General features: G+C 36.6%; 1 protein-coding gene across 16 annotated transcripts in view; it reads left to right on the plus strand.

Annotated features, from left to right (window-relative positions):
• The first annotated feature begins 567 nt into the window (after nt 1-567).
• Nucleotides 568-20,462, plus strand: part of LOC126971349 (phosphatidylinositol 4-phosphate 5-kinase type-1 alpha) — an 82,111-nt gene continuing 62,216 nt past the window's right edge. For all 16 annotated transcript variants that reach the window (XM_050817617.1, XM_050817612.1, XM_050817613.1 and 13 more), the window contains exons 1-3: nt 568-856; nt 968-1,011; nt 13,068-13,206. In XM_050817617.1, coding sequence (XP_050673574.1) covers nt 760-856; nt 968-1,011; nt 13,068-13,206 — 280 coding nt within the window. In that variant the 5' untranslated portion in view covers nt 568-759. The remainder of the gene's footprint in view (nt 857-967; nt 1,012-13,067; nt 13,207-20,462) is intronic.

A 20,462-nucleotide genomic window follows, 5' to 3' on the forward strand; every position in this document is an offset into this window, starting at 1 on the left:
TACTAAGACTATTACTTGACCATAACGTTACGGTAGGTGACTCAAATATTCAGATAGCATAAAAAGCATTCAGCCTAGTATCGTTAATTGAGAACCTCCTCCTTTTTTGAAGTCGGTTAAAAAGAGCGACTCTATTGTTTTCATTTCTGACTGTGTCCTTTCATCTGTTCCATTCTAATTAGCGGGTCTTGTCTGCGGACTTGTTAATAATTGTACCATATTTAATAAAAAAATATTCGTTTTTAATTAAATTACTTACGCTTTATGCATATCAATCTTATGTAAAAAAATAACCTTATCGTTAATGTATTATTTAAGCACATTTTATAGCACACTTAGGCTTGTTGTTTGACTTACAGTTGACACACGACTAAGGAGAAAAGTGTGCTTACATTATCTTTAAGCACACTTTTGCAGTCCCGTTATCAGATTGCGAATGATATGTCCATACTCCATACGATCGTCATTGATCCATGGTCATGCAAGAAGCAAAAAAAATACCAAGCCATAAAATCATATTAAAAAAAAAACAGTGTTAGTCTAGCATCCATGGTCGCGTATTAAATTAAAAAAAATGAGTGGTCGTGTCAGGTGGTTGCATAGGGCGAGTGTTTTTGAAGAAATTAATTGATTTCGTCTAATTAAATTAATGAGAATCATTGTGATACCGACGCGAATGTGAAGTGAGCCATGTTAAGTTATATTGTGCACACTTTGCATAAAGTGACTTTAAAATAGGGGGTGTAACGCAAAACAAAAATGGCTTCGGGAGATACGGATCACATAGAAATAATGGATATATCAGTAATAAGGAAGTCTGATATAGGAACTGGGCCTTCAGGCTCAGAAGATGAAGGTACGTAACATGTACAATTTTATTCTGTCGATAAAACGCTCAAGAGCTCATATTATAATCTCTACGACCCACTTAAACATGTCTAAATTTCTGATTTTTTTATATTTTCAGATCGAGATAGACTCTCAATTAGTGAAAAGAATGTGCCGTACGACGTGAGTAAAACATTTTGTCTTTTTTTTGTAGTTTCATTCACATTTTCGCTAAGAGAAAGTGCCATTAGCCTATTAAAATATGCAAGAATGATTGCAACACAAATTTATACTTTTGTTTTGACTTAAATGTGTATTGTTTACATTTATTTAAGATTATTTAGGTTTTTTTTAATATATTTTAACTGTGTTTTGTGCTTTAATGTTCCTTATATTTTACATAACAGCCTACTTCAACCTTGTTTTTCTGAAAATACTTTATCTTCTTTGTCTCTTCAGCTATTATAATATTACAGATACTAGAATAAGTGATTGTTGGGCCAAGACAATTAATGTAGCTCCATGGATAACTTATAATTTCTGCAAAATATCCAATGTCCATAAAACACATGAGGTTATATTGCTTATGATGAATTTTTATATCTGACTTTATTTGCCAGAAAACACGCAAAAAGTGCCCATATGCCATTTTCTTTTATGGTAGCTTGCCATCTTGTACATAGAGAAATGATCATGTTTATGCAAAGTAAAGGCTACATTGTGGTGTATTCATTAACACCTCCCAGTTAAACTCATTCTGCTTTATTAATAAACACAATGTAAAGTTACTCCCGAGTTTAAAATTACTCCTCCCTGTCATGTAATTCTGTAGTGACAAAGGTAAGATATGAACAAAAAGTTTTAAATTTAGAATAACTTCATTCTAAATTTATCTATTAATAACACAGATTGTGTGTGTCCCAATCTTCCAATCCCACCATATACACCGCATCTCACACATACCATAAAATTCAGCCAAAACATGAAAGATTTCAGGCCCTGCATATGTTATGTGCTCCAAACTAAGTCCGTGAATGCATGGACATGCAATTTTTCCGTCTTAGCAATATCATTAGGTGTATATTTCCATGTGTTTAAACTAGTATTCCTAACATTAACAGTCATTAGTGACTTGATATTAGTGACTGATGATTATTTGTTCTACCTGAAAGGGTTTTCCAAATATATCACCAATTTCTTTTGGTTTCTGTAGGGTGGCACAGAATTTACCCTGTAGCTTTTTGTTGCTTGCCAAAATTTGATGAAATTTTTATTTTGTTTATTATTATTTATGCATTTTTATATTCTGATTTTCCTGACACCATTTTAGTTTGTTCTACTGTTAAGCATATTAATAAATAATTTACCAGCAGCTACCCAATTTTTAAAATTTACTTAATTCACTTAATGGTGAAATTTCCCGAACCTGATATTTCCAACCAGTGATATTCTTCATCCCCACCTCATAATGGTCGCACGATTTGTCATAATATTTGTCTATTAAAAATAAATGTTTTGTACATTCAACTTTATCACAGATCTTTCATCGACTAGAATATTTCAATTTAATTAAATTATCACCACATTGCTTACCATAAACATTAATTTGTTTGAGGTCTCTACCTACATTACACCTTACACTGAATAACTTCAATATCACACTGTACTATGAAGCATTAATATTTTATTTGATATTCAAATAAATAGTTTTATTTCAGATCAGTCTGTGTAAACTATAGTTACAATCTGTTAGTGTTCCATTAATGTTAGTATTTTAAAATTTTCAATGGTGTCAGGTTTCATGCAAGACCAAGACTAAAACTAACCAAAAATAACAATTGGTCAGCTTTTAATGAAGGTCTAGATTAGCTATATATTATATAAAATTCATGTGTCGCAATGATAGTTGCTGTACTCCTCTAAAACGGCTTGAATGATTTTAATAAATTTTATAGGTATGTATATTTGGTAGTTCTTATATTTAGAGAATCGGTTGTAATTAATTTTTATAAACCAATTTATATGATAATACAATGTTTGCCGGATCAGCTTATATAAATATAAAAACCCACTATATGATACATTATCACTGATGAATGTGTGGGAATGGCCTCTGTTACTCAACATAGTGATAAATGAACATTATAACACAGAAATATACTTAACTTAAAACCTTTGTATCATTGTAAGTAATTAATATATTTAATTGTTGTATGTTTTATTTATTTAAAGAATTGGTAACAAGACCATCAGCACATACTAGAATACAGTAAAAGAAGAATAATTACATAATTTTTCAGTTTACTTGATTACAAAAAAAAAATCCTCATTAAGGTTTATGCGCAAAAAATCCTTGATGTTGGTTACACCTCCATTTTATGTAGGAAAGAGACTTTGAATATATTTTATAATCAAATATTATTTATTTTTTAATCAACTTTAAAAAAGAAGGATGTTCTCAATTCAACTGTATTTTTATTTATGTTTGTTACAACAGAACTTTTGACGGGTTGGACCAATTTTGATGATTCTTTTATTATTTGAAAGCTGGTGCTTCCCGTTGTTCCATTCCTATCAGTCATCATTGGTCATAATTTTATCCAGTTCTGACAATGGCATCCATGATGAGAAAACCATCTTCTTCATCTTGAGGTGCCATGTCCTACCGGAGGTCGGCTATCATTAGTGCTATTTTTTTTATTGACACAGCAGCTCGGAACAGGTTGGTAAGGTTGAACCATGTCCGTAGATTCTTAAGCCACGAAGTACGCCTTCTTTCGGGAGGACGCTTTCCCTGGATTTTCTCTTGCATGATGAGTTGGTACAGGTCGTTTTTATCATTACGCATTATGTTACCAAAGTACTGCAGCTTGCATTTCTTGATGGTATTCAAGATCTCTACCTTTTTGTTCATCATTTGCAAAACTCTTTCATTTGATATGCTATCCATCCACGATATCTTCAGAATTCTTCTGTACACCCACATTTCAAAGGCCTCTTAGCGGTTGCTCTTTTTTTTTTTTATGGAATAGGAGGACAAACGAGGGTACAAGTCACCTGTTGTTAAGTGATCACCGCCGCCCACAATCTCTTGCAACACCAGAGGAATCACAGGAGCGTTGCCGGCCTTTAAGGAAGGTGTACGCGCTTTTTTTGAAGGTACCCATGTCGTATCGTCCCGGAAACACCGCACAAGGAAGCTCATTCCACAGCTTTGTAGTACGTGGAAGAAAGCTCCTGAAAACCGCACTGTGGAGGACCGCCACACATCCAGATGCTGAGGATGATATCCTAACTTGTGGCGTGTCGTGCGAAGGTGGAATTCGGCGGAAGGAATCCTGTTTCGGGTTAAGGTCCATGATTCCACACCGTACAAAAGAACCGAAAACACATAGCTATTTTTGCGACCCGAGGGGCGTGGGTTCGAGTCCCGCCATAAATCGTCCATAAATTTTGATACAAATTACATTTGTGTATTATTTAATCCCAGATATCACTTAAAAATAACAAACAGTTTACTAGAAAAAAATATGTGTATATATATAAGTAATCTATGTGTTAACTACGCTTCGCTAATTACAATAAGTGATTTACGACATACCTATTAGTGTGAGTTTTACCTAGTGTTCTAAGCAGTGAGTGAATACATAGAAAGTACAGTTTTCCTTTAAATAAAACACTTTTAAATGATTATAACGCGTGTAATTGTAACTGGCGTATAAATTCTGGAAAGGTCTTGAAACGTGGGGTTAGCTAAACTAAAAATAAAAATGTAAAGGAGACATTTCTTTTTGTTCGACGTTTAGGCCCACCTCCAAATGTAGTGTATAGTATTGAAACATATATTGATTTATTCCTTATAATCTCTAGATTACAACGGTATATTAAGTTAGGAATGGTCTAACCGGAGTACTGAGAAATACGACAAAATGTGAACGTCAAAATAACCGAAAAATCATATAGAAATATTAGTGATAAGCAATTACGTAATATCTTGACATAAAACAGAAATGGCCATAATTAAGTAGGGGTGTAAGTAGTACTATCTGATATCAAAATAAACAGAGACTGCACGAAAAGTAAGGATAAAACTGATAAAAGATGGTTTACAATGATGCACAGAACAAAAATGTTCATCACACAAGTATATTAATAGTCCCAGGCGGGTGTACACCGACACCCCAATACTTCAGTTTAGCAGTCGGGGCAATCACCATAATCACTATAACAGAAAGCTTGCCAAAAATACTTAAATAATTATAATTTCAAAATCATGTCTTTATAAAATAAGTATTTCATATAACTATTGAGGTAAGGTTTTGTACACTGTTCATCATAGGAAAAAAAACATATTGTTTATATAGTATAAATATTTATTAGTCAAATAGTTATTATCATGTTTTATATTTAGAATCTTATCCAGCAACGATGCAGGTGGCTCAATCTCATCTTGATGCCCTGCCCTAAATACCACCCAACAGACATTTCATGTTCACAGCAACCAACAGAATGTCTACCCACCAAACCATTGCAACAGTATCAGGCAAGAGCAGCTCTAGTATTAAAAATCGATGGGTCAACCAGTAGATAAGTTTTTCTACTTGTGTGCCTTGAATATATCCTACCCCGTAGAAGGTCTTTATTTTGAACAAAATTTTGTGTTCTCCGGAGGCCCAGTTCAAGTCTCCAGGCATCTCAGAAACTAATTATCGTTTTCGCACATTACGATGAAATCGTACTGCACAATTTACACAACGACTCTCTGGAGTACAGTATGCTGTAAATGCGATATTAAAATCTATGAAATAAACTAAATAATTATCATAATGCAAAATAAACTTTCACGTAACTCGAAAGAAACGAAAAGTACGGAATTCCGTTTCGACAACATAAAAATCAAAATGACAGATTTGAACTGTAATTTTACAGTTACTTATAGACTTTGTCTATGTTACTTTATTCCATTGCACGCTAATATTAAACTATGTACTTAATGCTAAATTAGTTTAATCTCTAAAACAATTATTGAAATGAGGTTCATGGATCCAATAGATATTTGTTACTTTTCAAAAGCCGACAATCACTGTTACCACCACGGTTTGCAGTAATATTTTTATTTTCTCACATGAATGTTACAAATGTTTCATTGTACGCATTTTATTGCCACAACTGTATGCAGGAAATGTATCAAGTGTTTGCCTTTTTATTATAAACTGGCTGACCCGGCAAACGTTGTTTTGCCATATAAAGTATAATTCACGCGATAGTTTTATAAGTAATAAAATATTGCCTATATTATAGCCTGTACATCATTTTGTTCTATTGTCAATAGTTTTTGCAGCGCACGCAAAAATAGGTTTTCGATTTTACACCTTGTGTTACAAAATAGCAATTTTATTACGGATCCCTAATTTTGAAAAAAAAAACACCGCCTATAGCCTTCCTCGATAAATGGACTACCCAACACTGAAAGAATCATTCAAATCGGACCAGTAATACCAGAGATTAGCGCGTTCAAACAAACAAACACTTTATAATATTAGTATAGATTCATGAACCCGGTTAGATTTTACAATTAAATACGGCCTGTTGACAATAATAAATTAATTACAATTTTACTAGCATAATACGATTAATAAACATCACCATATCCAGTGGGCCCAAAAAAAAATGTCTCCTTTCACGCAAAAATCTAATATAAAAACATAGTTACAATTACACACGTTTTAATCCTTTAAAAGTGTTTTATTTAAATGTGTAACACTAGCGTTAATCAAAGAAAATACTAGGTAGTTACCTGTTGGTCTTTTGTGCATCGAGTGTTCGGCAAAAACTTAGTCAAATAGTATATGAAATTATATTAGAGAGAAGTTTGTTGTAATTTGCAGATATATCGTTCTACCCTCTATATCACTCTATTCCGTAAGGGTCGATCTACCCACGATGCTGTTAACCGGATTGTTAGTACAGCAAAACAAGCAATCTCTGGCTCTAGGTGGAAAGGAGGGACTTGGAAATACTGTCTTGTTGGCCACCTTAGACATCAAAAATGTATTTAATTCAGCCCGCTGGGAGGTCATCATGAACCGTCTCGCTGAATTGAATGTTCCGATGTATCTACAAAGAATCGTTCCGAACCCTCTATTCCTGATGTGCCTAGATCATTTATACATCCAGATAGACTGTGACAGGTGTGAAAACGTCGAAAAAAATTAAGATTGGCTGTTTACCTCTATTTTGAGCAATGCACACTATCACAAAGTGACATACAAATCGCGAGTGTAAGGCGTAGCTTGTCACGCACACTAAAGTGATAAAGCTGGCCTGTTTTCATCGGTTGTCTAGCAGCAAGAGGCTCTATCTAAACGTATAAATTATCTGAGCTGATAAGGTTGACTGTTTACCTCTATTTTGAGTAATGCACGCAGACTAACATAAAGTGATATACAAATCGCGAGTGTAAGGCGTAGCTTGTCACGCACACTAAAGTAATAACTCTGGACTGTTTTATTGGTTATCTAGCAGCAAGAGGCTCTATCTAGACGAATAAATTATCTAAGCTGTTATGTTACAAGTTTTTAAGTTCGAGCGCTCGTCACTCGATATCGTCCCGCTGCTCTACAATTCAAACAACGCACTGAGAAAAGCCTCAGAAGCCAGAACCTCGGCAGGGCTTTTTCTCTTATCTATATAGACAAATTGAATTAATTGCATGGAAGGGCCTCTGTCTGTAACTTTAGCAGACACCCTCTTTATACGCTTAAAATTGGCTTCGTGTATTTGTATCTAGCTATGTAGTTATGTATATGACGAATCATTGAAAGAGATGAACGCTCTTGTGATTCCTCTGGTGTTGCAAGAGAATGTGGGCGGCGGTGATCACTTAACACCAGGTGACCCGAACGCTCGTTTGTCCTCCTATTCCATAAAAAAAAAGAGATGTTCACTCACTCTGAATACGTACGCTTTATTTGACAACTAGCTGACCTGGCAAACGTTGTTTTGCCATTTAAATATATTTAAACCTTCCTTGAGCTTCAACGAATCTATTACAAAAGATTTCATTGAGATCGGTCGAATAGTTTAGGGAACATACAAACATACATTCTCTTTTATATATATGAGAGATTATCATGCGTATGACCGACCAATGACAATACCAATATCCCTGACCATCTCGATAAAATAATATCTACAATACAAGAAGAAATCGAATTATTTGCTCGAAAGCTCATTTGATGCTGTTTCTAAGTGCACGATTAAACATAGATAAATATATATTTTAATCTGTAGTCCAGACGCTTAAATTGATTTAACCCCTTATTCATAATAGTCTGCTAACTTAAAGCATTGCTAATTCTCACTCTGTCTTCTTCGATTGACCTAAGTCAGAATGCGAAAAAGCACTCCTTAGCGGCTGTTTAAAGTTAGCGGACCATTATGAATAAGGGGGCTAAAGTATACTTCACATCGCTATTATACCGAATTGAATTTTTTACGGAGGACGACAAACTAGCGTACGGGTCACCTAATGTTGAGTGATCACCGCCGCCCAGGAGCCTTACCGGCCTTTTAGAATATACGCGCGTAGTGCTTTTTTGAAGGTACTCATTTCGTATCGTCCTGGTAACACACACAGTTAGGTTGTACGTAGACGAAATTTCCGCAAAAAACCGCACCGAAGACAAACGGAAAATATCCAGATGTTGATGTTGATTTTCTAGTTTGTCTCGTGTTGAGTGAGGGTGGAATTCGGCGGTAGAATTCAGGTGAAACAGCTCCGCGGAAGACTTCCAGTGATATTGTGGTAGAAGACATTCATAATTCTCCATATTTAAAAATTATCTTATTTTTGGAAGCGTGTTGTTTTAGTTGTTTTAAAGTATAATTTACTTTACAATTCTTTTGAATTTTCATATAACGAGCTGCACTGAACTTAAACTTGCTCAGCTCTAGCACCCTCGTTGGATAATTCTCGGCGAAAGAGCACATTGGTCCAATTTGGCAAATAGCCAACGTCGGCAAATGGCCCCAACCTGAAGGCTGTGAATCATGACCGGCCATTATATACGAACAATGACCTTTGTTTGTCGACATTGGGAGGAAGTTGGTTAAGCTGTCGTCACAACAGCTAAACGTTTTGCACTAAAATGGTGTTTTTTTATTGATGATATAGATTTTGTTGCCTGATTGATGGTGTAGAACTTTCTATGTTTCTTCCACATCAATAACATCAATAAATAATATCCGGACGACCGAGCCTGGCTCGGGTTTTTAAGAATGAGCTATTATCGTAGCTGTTTCTCATTAAAACTATTTTTTTCTCAAATTGAAACCTAGCTAGATCGAATTATCGCCCCCGAATACCCTATATACTAAATTTTATGACATTAAATCTAAAAAAAAGCGTTGCCGAGATTCAGATTATATACTTATATATACAAGAATTGCTCGTTTAAAGATATTATTAACTATATTATTTGTTTCTTTATAAAAGATGTCAACAAGGTAATCATTAACCTACAATAATAACTTTAAGACACCGGGGACCATGTCAGAGATGCACGACTACACGTCGACTTTGCGAATTGGCCGTGCCAAATGGCATTCAGTGACTTCGTGTATACTCAGCCTAATAAAATTATCGGGGATCTTGTACTCTTTGAACTGTTCCATCGCATTTATTATTAAATATGGTTCTCACCTTCTGGATGTGTGGTTCTACTCCACACTCAAGGAAGTATTGTGTACAACCAAATGTGTGGAATGAACTCTGGAGGCCATACACATTTGGGTTTGTATGCACAGTTTTACCATAAACTCTTATTTAAGACAGCTGGAGCTACGTGTCGATCGGTGTGTGTGGGACAGTTATCAATACCTACTAGGTCATGTGTGCGTTACTCCAAACAAACAATTGACCACGACGATTTGATAGCGGTGCTTGGCTTAACACTTGTTCTTCAGAACTCTTCACGGAACTCTACACGGGGTCGGCTTTTCCAATCATGTGACGCCACGTGATCCGTTGCTATGCGTCCTCATCCCTCAGACCCAATCCATTTCCCTATAGATATTCATCTGAGGTCGTAGCCCAGTTTCTCACGACATGATCCTCGGTTCTACGCATTATTTGACCGTACCATCTCAGCCTGTGCTCGCTCTGTTTGTCCATTATCTTTGTAACTGTGAAGTACACCCCTGATGTACTTGAGTGTGACTCCTGCCCATCGTTCCATACGCATTTTATTTTGTGTGGAGCTTTTGGCCTTGTTCTGCAAAATGGAAAAAGAAAAGAGTTCTCACTGAATGTTGAAAACGCTGGTTATTGAAATGAAAGTAGTTCGGTCAAGTAAATTTGATAAATGAATTGATTTACACCATCAGATTACAATAACTATGTGGTGGCATGTGGCAAACTCACCGGACACCATACACGCTTATGCTATCAATCTATAAATTATGATATTGGCTTGGCAATTATGCCAATGTACATGCGCCGATAACTGTCCTATATTGCGGTGCGTAGAGACGTCGCTTCATTGTGTGTCTTCTACCGTATTTATCACGGGGAGTGTTGCGAAGAGCTGTTTCACTTGATTTCTGCCGACGAATTCGCACCGCACGACACACCACAAGTTAGGATATCATCTCCACCATCTGGATGTGTGGCGGTCCTCCACAGTGCGGTTTTGCAAGGAGCTTCTTTCCACGTACTACAAAGCTGTGGAATGAGCTTCCTTGTGCGGTGTTTCCGGGACGATACTTCATGGGTACCTTCAAAAAAAGCGCGTACACTTTCCTTAAAGGCCAACGCTCCTCTGGTGTTGCAAGAGAATGTGGGCGGCGGTGATCACTTAACACCAGGTGTGAGGTGACCCGTACGCTCGATTGTCCTCCTATTCCATAATATATATATTTAAAGCGTACAAATCAGAAACTTCTAGCAACGCACAACAACTTATATGTTATCAAGGTAGTGTTTGAACTTTGCGTCGCACTGTTGCATCATCATACATTTAATGTAAATTTTTCGTACTTTAAACTCGGACGCTGAAAACTGGTTCTTAAATATCATTTGTAATTAATATAACTTTGGAAATTGAAATTATATTCTACGAGATATTGTTCGCCTCAAAATTTATATATAGTAATCGCGCTTTGGGATAAATTGTAGCTTATGTTCTAGCTCAGATTGTGGTCATATTAAATCCCATTAAAAGCGATTGTAGTTTACGACGCTATATCCGTCTCGACCAACCCTAAATTTTGACAAAAGATAATACGTTCGGCTTCTAAGTAACTCCATGAAAAACCAGTTACTAAGGCAAATATTGATGAATTGAATGCGGTGCCATAAGCGGATACGCATCAAAGGAATTAGCGGCATGGTATTCACCCTTGAAAAATGGGTGCTCCATAATTTAACTGAGATGCAAATAATATGTATTGTGCGACCGAATCACTTGGCCTAATTGTATCAAGCCTATGCAGATTCTGCCAAGAGGCCTACGAAGATCCTACACACATCCTACTGGAGGAGAGAGCAAGGTACCTTAAACCCCACACACCAGACAGAGGACCATCCACACTTGAGCTTCCTGCAGATTCGGCGCCTCTTAAAGGCGCGACCTTGAGGATGTGATTAAGGCAATTTTGCAAGGCAAAGTATAGCATCTTATCCCTAAGGATAAGCCCTAAGGCATGCGTCTGAGTACATGCAGGGGGAACAACAGATCTACTAATATAAGTGCTACTTTCCCCAATATTTATAATTATAATAGAGAAAGAATGCCATGTTGAACTGGCACAGACATGACGGGAATTAGCGGTGAACTGACGTGTAATGAAATTACATGTGACGATCATCACAACCGAACATTGCAATGGCTGACTTGCTGGAAGAATACTCTAAACCGAAGCTTACCCTTAGAAAGGTGATAGTAACTGTTTGATTTTGACTTCTTGGTGGAATTCACTACAACTTAGCGAGTTAGCCTTGACTTGTCAACCGATCTTCACCATTATTGGTGGCAACATCATAACGCAACCGCTCGCACGGCTCGAGAAGCCGTTTTAACTCTACTGGACATACATTGTCGAAACCCTCCGCCATCGTCCGTACTCGTTGGACATGACCGCAACCCACTACCATTTTTTCAGTGTTTTGACAATATTTTCATGGTTATTATTTTTCTTCACAGGCAAGCAATACAAATTGCCTTCACGGAATTTGTTGAGTCTAGTTCCTCAGAATTCCACAGCAAATCTAGTGAGACCATCCTGTGAGATAGCGGAATTGTATAGATAACGAGTGCAAATACTTCGATTAAATAAATATATTTTACCCTACAAAAAATGTATGAATGTTTCAATCTTAGATCATTTATACGTTATTTATCTAGTATAAATATCTGTCTAGATAGACTGTGACAGCTGTGAACACATCAAAAAGTAGCGGCGAACTGTTCTGAAGACTCTATTTTCATAAAAACACGCACACTCAAACAAAGTGACGGGCGTACGGCGAGTGTAGACGATGAAGACGTAGCTGTCACGCACACTAAAGCAGTAATCCTGGCCTCTTGTCGTGCGTTGTCAAGCAGAAGGAGGCTCAATCTTGACATATAAATTAATTTTTATTATTAAAATTTAATATTTAAAATATATCAATCGTTTTGTATGTATCAACCCTAACGCTCAGCCCAGGCGTATGAATCAATTTCAAAGAGATCGCCGAGTTACACTGCTATTCTATTACTGTATTGTGACTATACCTTAACCCTTCATGTTTTTTACCACATGGACAGTCATTATAGAATCGAAAATACTTGTTGTTACATAATCACGTGAAGTATTTCGAACTTTAGATGTGTGAGATTCAAAACTGGTTACCGATAGCACAGTGCCCTCAATGTCGCTCCGGCATTTTGGAACACTTTCGATTTCATACTGGAAGGCCGGCGCCGAATCGGCGAGTTCAACTTTGAATTAAAATTTTCCTTACTCGACTCAACCATGTACTTTAATATGCCAGCGTTTAGACGATCTGACAGCCCGATAATGTGCATTAAAAGGTTTGCTACTTAGTCTATTATTTGGGTATAATCCAACATTGATTATCTACACAACACTGATCTATCTTTAAAATAAAATAAGCATATACGCCCGTTTTATCCTCGTATCTCACTAAAAATACTTCATATTTGTGTAATTAATAAATTCCAAATATTTTTCAGCCCGCAGTCGGGCCCCTGGGCGCCATGGGCAAAGTCCACAAGTCGGACCGCAAGATCGGCCATCGGCGGGTCGGTGAGGGCGGCGAGATCACCTACAAGAAGATCCAGTCCTCCCAGATCATGGGATCCATTCAACTGGGTGAGTTGTACAAGTCAACATTACATCTTGGCTACGAAGTACGAAGCAACGAGACCAAAGGTTGACGGCGGAAAGACTCGCATGACAATGCAGTGCCGCTTAGAATTTCTGAAAAACTGAAGTACTACTTCTTGCCATGTCATTATCGGCTCTCGTCCTGAACATTTGGCTGCGTGTGTATTATCCGCGGGAGTCGGTACATCATAGGGTTTTAGTGCGCAAACATATCACGCTGCGTAGTTAGACTATCGTTGTCCATTTTGGCGGTTGTTCTTGATTTGATCCAGGAACAGACATAAACTGATGACGCCTACTACTCGGCTAAGTCGAGTTAGTAAGTCTTTTGTGGGGCGATGTATATGCTTTTACAACAAGATCCCAGAAAATGTTCAAAACAAAAGTATTACATTATTCAAAAGAATTGTTAAAAAACGTTTGTGTGGTAAAGGTTACTATAACATAAATGACTTTCTTAATGATACCACTGATTGGGAATGGAGTGATCGCCCTCAGGCTATTAAATAATAAGTTTAATTGTACAATATTACTTTGTAAACATATTTATTCGATGAAAAAAAAAAGCCCGCTGAGTTTGTTGCGCCCATTCTTCTCAGGTCTGAGGCATTCATTTTGGAATGGGTGGTAGTTTTTTTGACTTTCAATAAGTGATGTCACATCCTATTTTGAATAAAAATATTTGAATTTGATCAGACACGTGCGGGAAGCCTCCTACATGATATCAAAGTGTGATTGTTCACCAGCACTACTGGTCTTTAAGTACGCAAGTTGAAAGCATCATCATTATCGCATTTTGTGAAAAATAAACGCAATTTTATTTCGACCCACTTGTAATGATCCTGTAAAGCTTAAATAATAGAAGAAAATCCATTCGCATCCTCCCCCATTTCTTCGTATTCGTCACTGTTTTTTACTAGCTACTGTGATGATATTAATAATTTAAGTGAACCCAGTACCAATCGAAAACTGCTCGGACAAGTCTTTCAATTCGAGTCCCAAAGACATATGGTAGACAGGCGATAGAATACTGCACCATAGGCAGCTACACCATAGTCACTGTTCTAGGCATCTTTTCCAACTTTATGGACCTTTAAAAAAAGAGCATACTCCCACCTAAAGGCCGGTAGCGCATCTCTTGACAGCCGTTGTTGCGGATGTCCGTCCCGTGAGCCTGTTGCCCGTTTGCCCCCTCTTATTTAAAAAAAAAAAACTTAAAGTATGTACACGTTTTCTACGGAGATAAGACTCGGCATCGTTTATCAAGAGCTCTGTTTACATGATGCCCGAATGTTTAATAAACACTGCGGCTATTTTCGCTAGCGGTCGCTTCGGCCGAATGATTACTATGTTTTGCGGAATACGCTTTGATTGGTTTATTTGTATTATTATTAACAACACAGGCCACACATTAAATAGAAAAAAATACTTTATGAAAATATGTTATATCTTTTGGCGCGATATGGAACAATTATCAGTGTGAATTGTTAACGATGCATGCGTACACCGACACTAAATTTCGACACCCTGGCGTTAGTTGATCAACTAGACCTTATTTTGCTCACCGCCCACTTTGAGAATATGTTTTTTTCTAGAGAATTTTCGTGTATTTTTTTGCCTTTTTAGACTATATTTTTTAATCTACCCACGCCCCATCTGCGCCATCTCAATGCCCCCTAATTTTCTCTGGGTCTTTTACTGCCCCCCCGAAAGTCTCAAACGCCCACAAGGGGGCGTTATCGCCCAAGTTGAAAACCTATGAACTAGACCATTTGTATCATACTTCAGGTACCATAAGCCTCTTGTAAATAATTATATGACTACTGAACCATAACCAATGTACGAGAATTACATAAATTTCAATAAGTGGAATATATAATATAATGGAACAAACACTACAAAAACAGGAAAACTTTTCATAATATGAATTACGAATATTATAATCTACTTAAAACTAACATAGATAAAGAACCGAAGAAAAAAACTAATGAAAGGCTTATTCTATATCAACATAACAAGGTGGTGTTTGCAATGTTTTGTCCCATAAAAGGTTTGCCACTCAGCATTTTAGTTGGGTTGACCCGACACTGATTTTCAGTAGCTACCTACAAGAAGGTGGCCGTCGCGATTACAGGCACAAGTGCTTCGACTATTAAATATAATAATAACTAGCTTACCCGACAGACGTTGTTCTGTAGATAATAAAAAATATACAGATTAATAGGAATTTGCCAATAATATTTCAAAACATCAAAAAATATTTCGTAAAAATGCTCCCCGTTGTTATAATGAAATTGTTTTACAGCGGAGCTGTCAAACCGTGCGTCACTAAATTACCTCATAGAAAATATGTCTATACAAAACATATTATATTGAAAATAAAAATATTTATGGGTCCCAAATAGAAATAAAAACTATCCTATCTCTCAAGTTGGACCAAACTGCACTCCATGAAGTGATCCCCATTAAAATCCATTCATTAGTTTAGGAGTCCATCGCGGACAAACAACGTGTCACGTAATTTATATATATTAAGATGTTGAAATGATAATACTCAAAAACATAAGGTAAAAATAATATTGTTGTAGATGGGTAGGTATAACTTTTAACCTAATAAAAAAAACGTTTAAAAAAACCGAAAAAATCTGAAAAGTATCAAATAACTAAAAATTTAATTTAATACACCTCTTATGCAAACCTTTACCTTTAATATTAATAAAACACTGTTATTTATATGTGCTACCTATTGATAGGTTTTAAGTCAGTGCCAAGCCCTAAACAAAATAAAACTTAATATTTTAAACAGCTTACTTACTGTAATTATTTAGGTTGTCTGGCCACACGTGCCGCGTAGGTTGTTTTGTTCTAGACTAAGCTATCCCGCTCAAAGTCACGCGTGGCGAGTGTAGGTACCTTTATTACATTTGGCTCAAAGCTATCAATATGTAGCACGAACAAATAATAGTATTTTATTAATATTAAAGGTAAAGGTTTGCATAAGAGGTATATTATATTAAATTTTTAGGTATTTGATACTTTTCAGTTTTTGAAGTCGGTTTTTTTAAACGTTGTTTATTTTTTTTATTTTTAACGTTTTAGTGCCACTTAATAATAATATATAATCAACCTGAATGAGAACTCCAAAAAAAGCCGTACACAGAAAACAATTGTCATGCAGGTAGACAAAAATTTTCATATAAATGTTCATAAAATGAAAACTACTGGGCCAAACTATCTAAAAATTACGTAAATCGGATCATGAATCTCAGAGTAATCGGTGTACATACATAAAAAAATACCTATCGAATTGATAACCTCCTCCTCCGAAGTCGGCTAAAAAAAAATATTTATTTCTAATTGTATAAAAATAGTTTAATGGTATTTAAATGAACGCGATTTAAATTATGCGGAATAATAATATTTTCATTCTAGGTTGATTAACGCGTTGAATCTAATTTTTCGTAAATATTATATTGTAGTTATCCAGTACAACGAGAGACTGTAATAACCATATTATTTTATAATGAAAAACACTGAAAATAAAATTAAAAAATTACATAAAAAGAGTTACAAGCACTTTTACAGTACCTAAGGATCTTCTGTCCCTATCTCGCAAACAAAAAATTTGTATAGAACTACTAGAGCAATACTACTAAGCTATGATGTCACAATGAAATTTTATTATGATTTCTACGCTTATAAATAAGGTGGCGTCGCTATTTTTTGTACCAATTTGTACACAGCTATAGTGAAAACGTGAAGCTAAAATTACTTCGAAGAAAAAGTAATTAATTAACGTCCTGCAAACGTTAAATTGTTGTTCCGCCCAGTATGTCAACGTCACCCAACGATCGCAATGAAATTCAACTGACACGATTGTTATATCGAACAATATCAATGTACGCGGGCCTGTTAACCTAGTTGTTTGTTAAGGTACTATCGCACTTAATCCATTTAGTAAACGCGATTATTAATCCTTTTTAAGGAGCTTGGTATCGTGAAATGATCATCTTTGAGGGCCTAATGCTCTGCAATGCCTTAGCTTGGGACCTTTAAAAATATATAATGTTATGGACTGATACGTAATCTCCAATTCGAACGTTTAAAAATTTTGTTAAGCGTAATTAAAGTTATTGGAATGAAGCTGTCTTCAACCTTTATTTGCTAGTGCTTCTAAACTACTAGTGATATTTTTATCCCTGTATCAAGAGAATATAGCTACTGTATTTCTCTAAAAAGTGAACGTTTTAAAAGCTAAAATAACATATAACTTTGCCATAAGGTACTTATATTGGGCCGTCCGCGCGTCCGTGTGCGGGCGACGGGAGGCAGTGTTCCGCTGACTTTCACACTAAGGCCTTGTTCCCACTATGCCGGACCGGTAGATATGACAGAAACCGGACACCGGACAGAATGTTCACATTACACCGGATCTTGGACAAGCGTAATTAAAGTTTCTGCTTGAATGTCAATGCTACACGTCTACTTTTAGCGAGCCGAATGACTTGACGGGAGCACGGGCGGGGCGAGCGGGGGAGAGATACCGGCGCAAATTCGTTAACATTACTCCGGTCCGGTGGTTTTACCGGCACTTCGCAGTGACAAAACGCTTGGTAAAAATGCCGGACTCGGTATTTTTTCCGGATCCGGCATAATGTGAACAGCTTCATATATATTCTTTAGCCATTAGGTCTTCCGGCAGTTTTACCGAGCCGGTAAATCTGCCCGTCCGGCATAATGGGAACCCGGCCTAATTATATCTGTGCGGCGTTGGCGTACGCCCGTGATTTGAGATAGTTAGCTCCGCCCAAACGCTGAAGGTCGTTGGTGTGATCCTGAGCTTTAAGAGAATTGTATGACAAAAACGCATTAGAAATGAAGAGATACGTAGGAGAACCAAAGTTACCGACATATGCCAAATGATTGCGAAACTGAAGTGGCAGTGGGCAGGGCACATAGTTTGACGGACAGATTTGTAGGATAGCCGTTGGGGCAGTAAAGTCTTCGAATGGCCTACACGTACCGGAAGAAGCAGTGTTGGTAGGCCCACCACAAGATGGACCGATGATCTGGTCAAGATCGCCGGAATACGTTGGATGAGGGCAGCGCAGGACCGATCGTTGTGGAAATCTTTGCGGGAGGCCTTTGTCCAGCAGTGGACGTCTTGCGACTGATGATGATGATTACAAACACAAAAATGCAATTTCGTTTCAAATAAATGTGCACGTAGCACTGAGCAATCGGCCTCAGTTATATGGTGAATTTTGTAGTTTTGTTTGTTTAAAAATTATTATAATATCCAGTAAAAAAATAGCTTAAAAGTAATATTATCACTAATCCAAAATAGTCGAACGGTTATACTTCAAACATACGACGTGATTGAAGAATTATTTACGAGTCAAGGGTCTACCGATATATCGACGCCGAGTATGGTGGTGGTTTCGGAGGAGAGATCACGAATCGAGGGGATACGCGAATGGGAGATTTTAGCCGTGAACGCACTAACTTGTGTCTTCTTAAGTATATTTATAGTCAAAAGCTCCGGTTATGTAATTTATATACAAGATATTTAATATACGACATACCATATAGTATAAATCATATAATTTTGAAACATGATCGTAGGTTGATAGTTGTAGGTTCCTCCATACAAAAAACCAAAGTCATATAAAAACGATTTAAATAATCCTGAGTATACTATACTGTAAACAGATTTTTCCAGATTTTTAATAATAAAAAAACTATACATTTTATAAAGCGTATACAGTTCCTTAAAATATTTATATGTTTTCAATAGCAAATCTTATATATAAAATTCTCGTGTCACAATGTTCGTTCCCGTACTCCTCCGAAACGGCTTGTCAGATTCTCATGAAATTTTGTGAGCATATTGAGTAGGTCTGAGAATCGGCCAACATCTATTTTTCATACCCCTAAATGTTAAGGGTGGTCCACACGATTTTCTTTTTTTAATTTTATTTGACATTTTTTTTAAATTTGTTTGATTATGAGTCAGCATTAAAAAATACATACAGCTTAAAAATTTCACCCATCTACGATCAACAGTTACTTTTGTATCGCGATTTTAATATCGGCAATACAACGTTTGCTGGGTCAGCTAGTGGAAATATAAATTCGTTCACGATAAGTCCAACCTAACCGGAACCGCCATATTTCTTCATGTCCGATTTCGGCCTGCTTGCGCTAGAAGATCTGGAGTCTGGACTATCACTTATACGACTAGATAGGCAATGACAGCTGTGAGTTTAGAACCAACCTCTTTTTTGAGCAATTCACGCACACTAACATAAAGTGTCATACAAATCGCGAGTTTAAAACGTAGCTTGTCACGCACACTAAAGTATTAAACCTGGCCTGTTTTTATCGGTTGTCTAACAGCAAGAGACTCTACCTAGACCAGTTGGTTTTGTTGGTTCTACAAAAATTTAGCAGTTGTAAGATAATGACGATATTTATCTCATTTGAAAATAATGTTGATCTACAGCAAAAGCGTCGAGAGTTTGTATGGAAAGTCACTAATATTCTCTCTAAATCGACAGGCAAGTGTTAATGGACGGAACACAAGTATGACCTAATTGGATATGGCAATAAAATTAATGTTTGCCTCGTAAATGGTTACCCCATAGCTTGTTGTTGTTTTTTATGGAATAGTGGGAAACGAGTGCGGGTAGGCAGATATTTCTGGATTGTCGTCACCAATGGTCTGTAAGAAGTAGACTTTATTGAATTTACATTACATTTTCATTTGTTAACATACAAAATTTAATTTACATTTACCTTTACCAGTGGGAGGTTCCTTTGCACAGGATGCCGGCTGGATTATGATGATAAGTAACACAACGGTGCCTTTTTCTTCCGTGAAGCAGTAATGTGTAAGCATTATTGTGTTTCGGTCTGAAGGGCGTCTTAGCTAGTGAGAATACTGGGCAAATGAGACTTAACATCTTATGTCTCAAGGTGACCAGCGCAATTGTAGTGCTGTTGAGTTTTTGGGTTTTTGAAGAATTCTGAAGGGCACTACATTGTAATGGGCTAGGCGTATCAATTACCATCACATAAAGGTCCTGCTCGTCTCGTCCTTTACTGTAATAAAAAAGAGGAAGCGGAGTTGGGATACATTATTTCTGTAGCCATTATTTTTGCATATTGGAAGTTTTATACAAAATTTCGACAGTTTAAATCAATGATGGGGGTTTTAGGAAGATTATCCAACATGTCCT

Source organism: Leptidea sinapis, chromosome 23, assembly GCF_905404315.1.
Source record: "Leptidea sinapis chromosome 23, ilLepSina1.1, whole genome shotgun sequence".
NCBI classification, from domain to species: Eukaryota; Metazoa; Arthropoda; class Insecta; order Lepidoptera; family Pieridae; genus Leptidea; species Leptidea sinapis.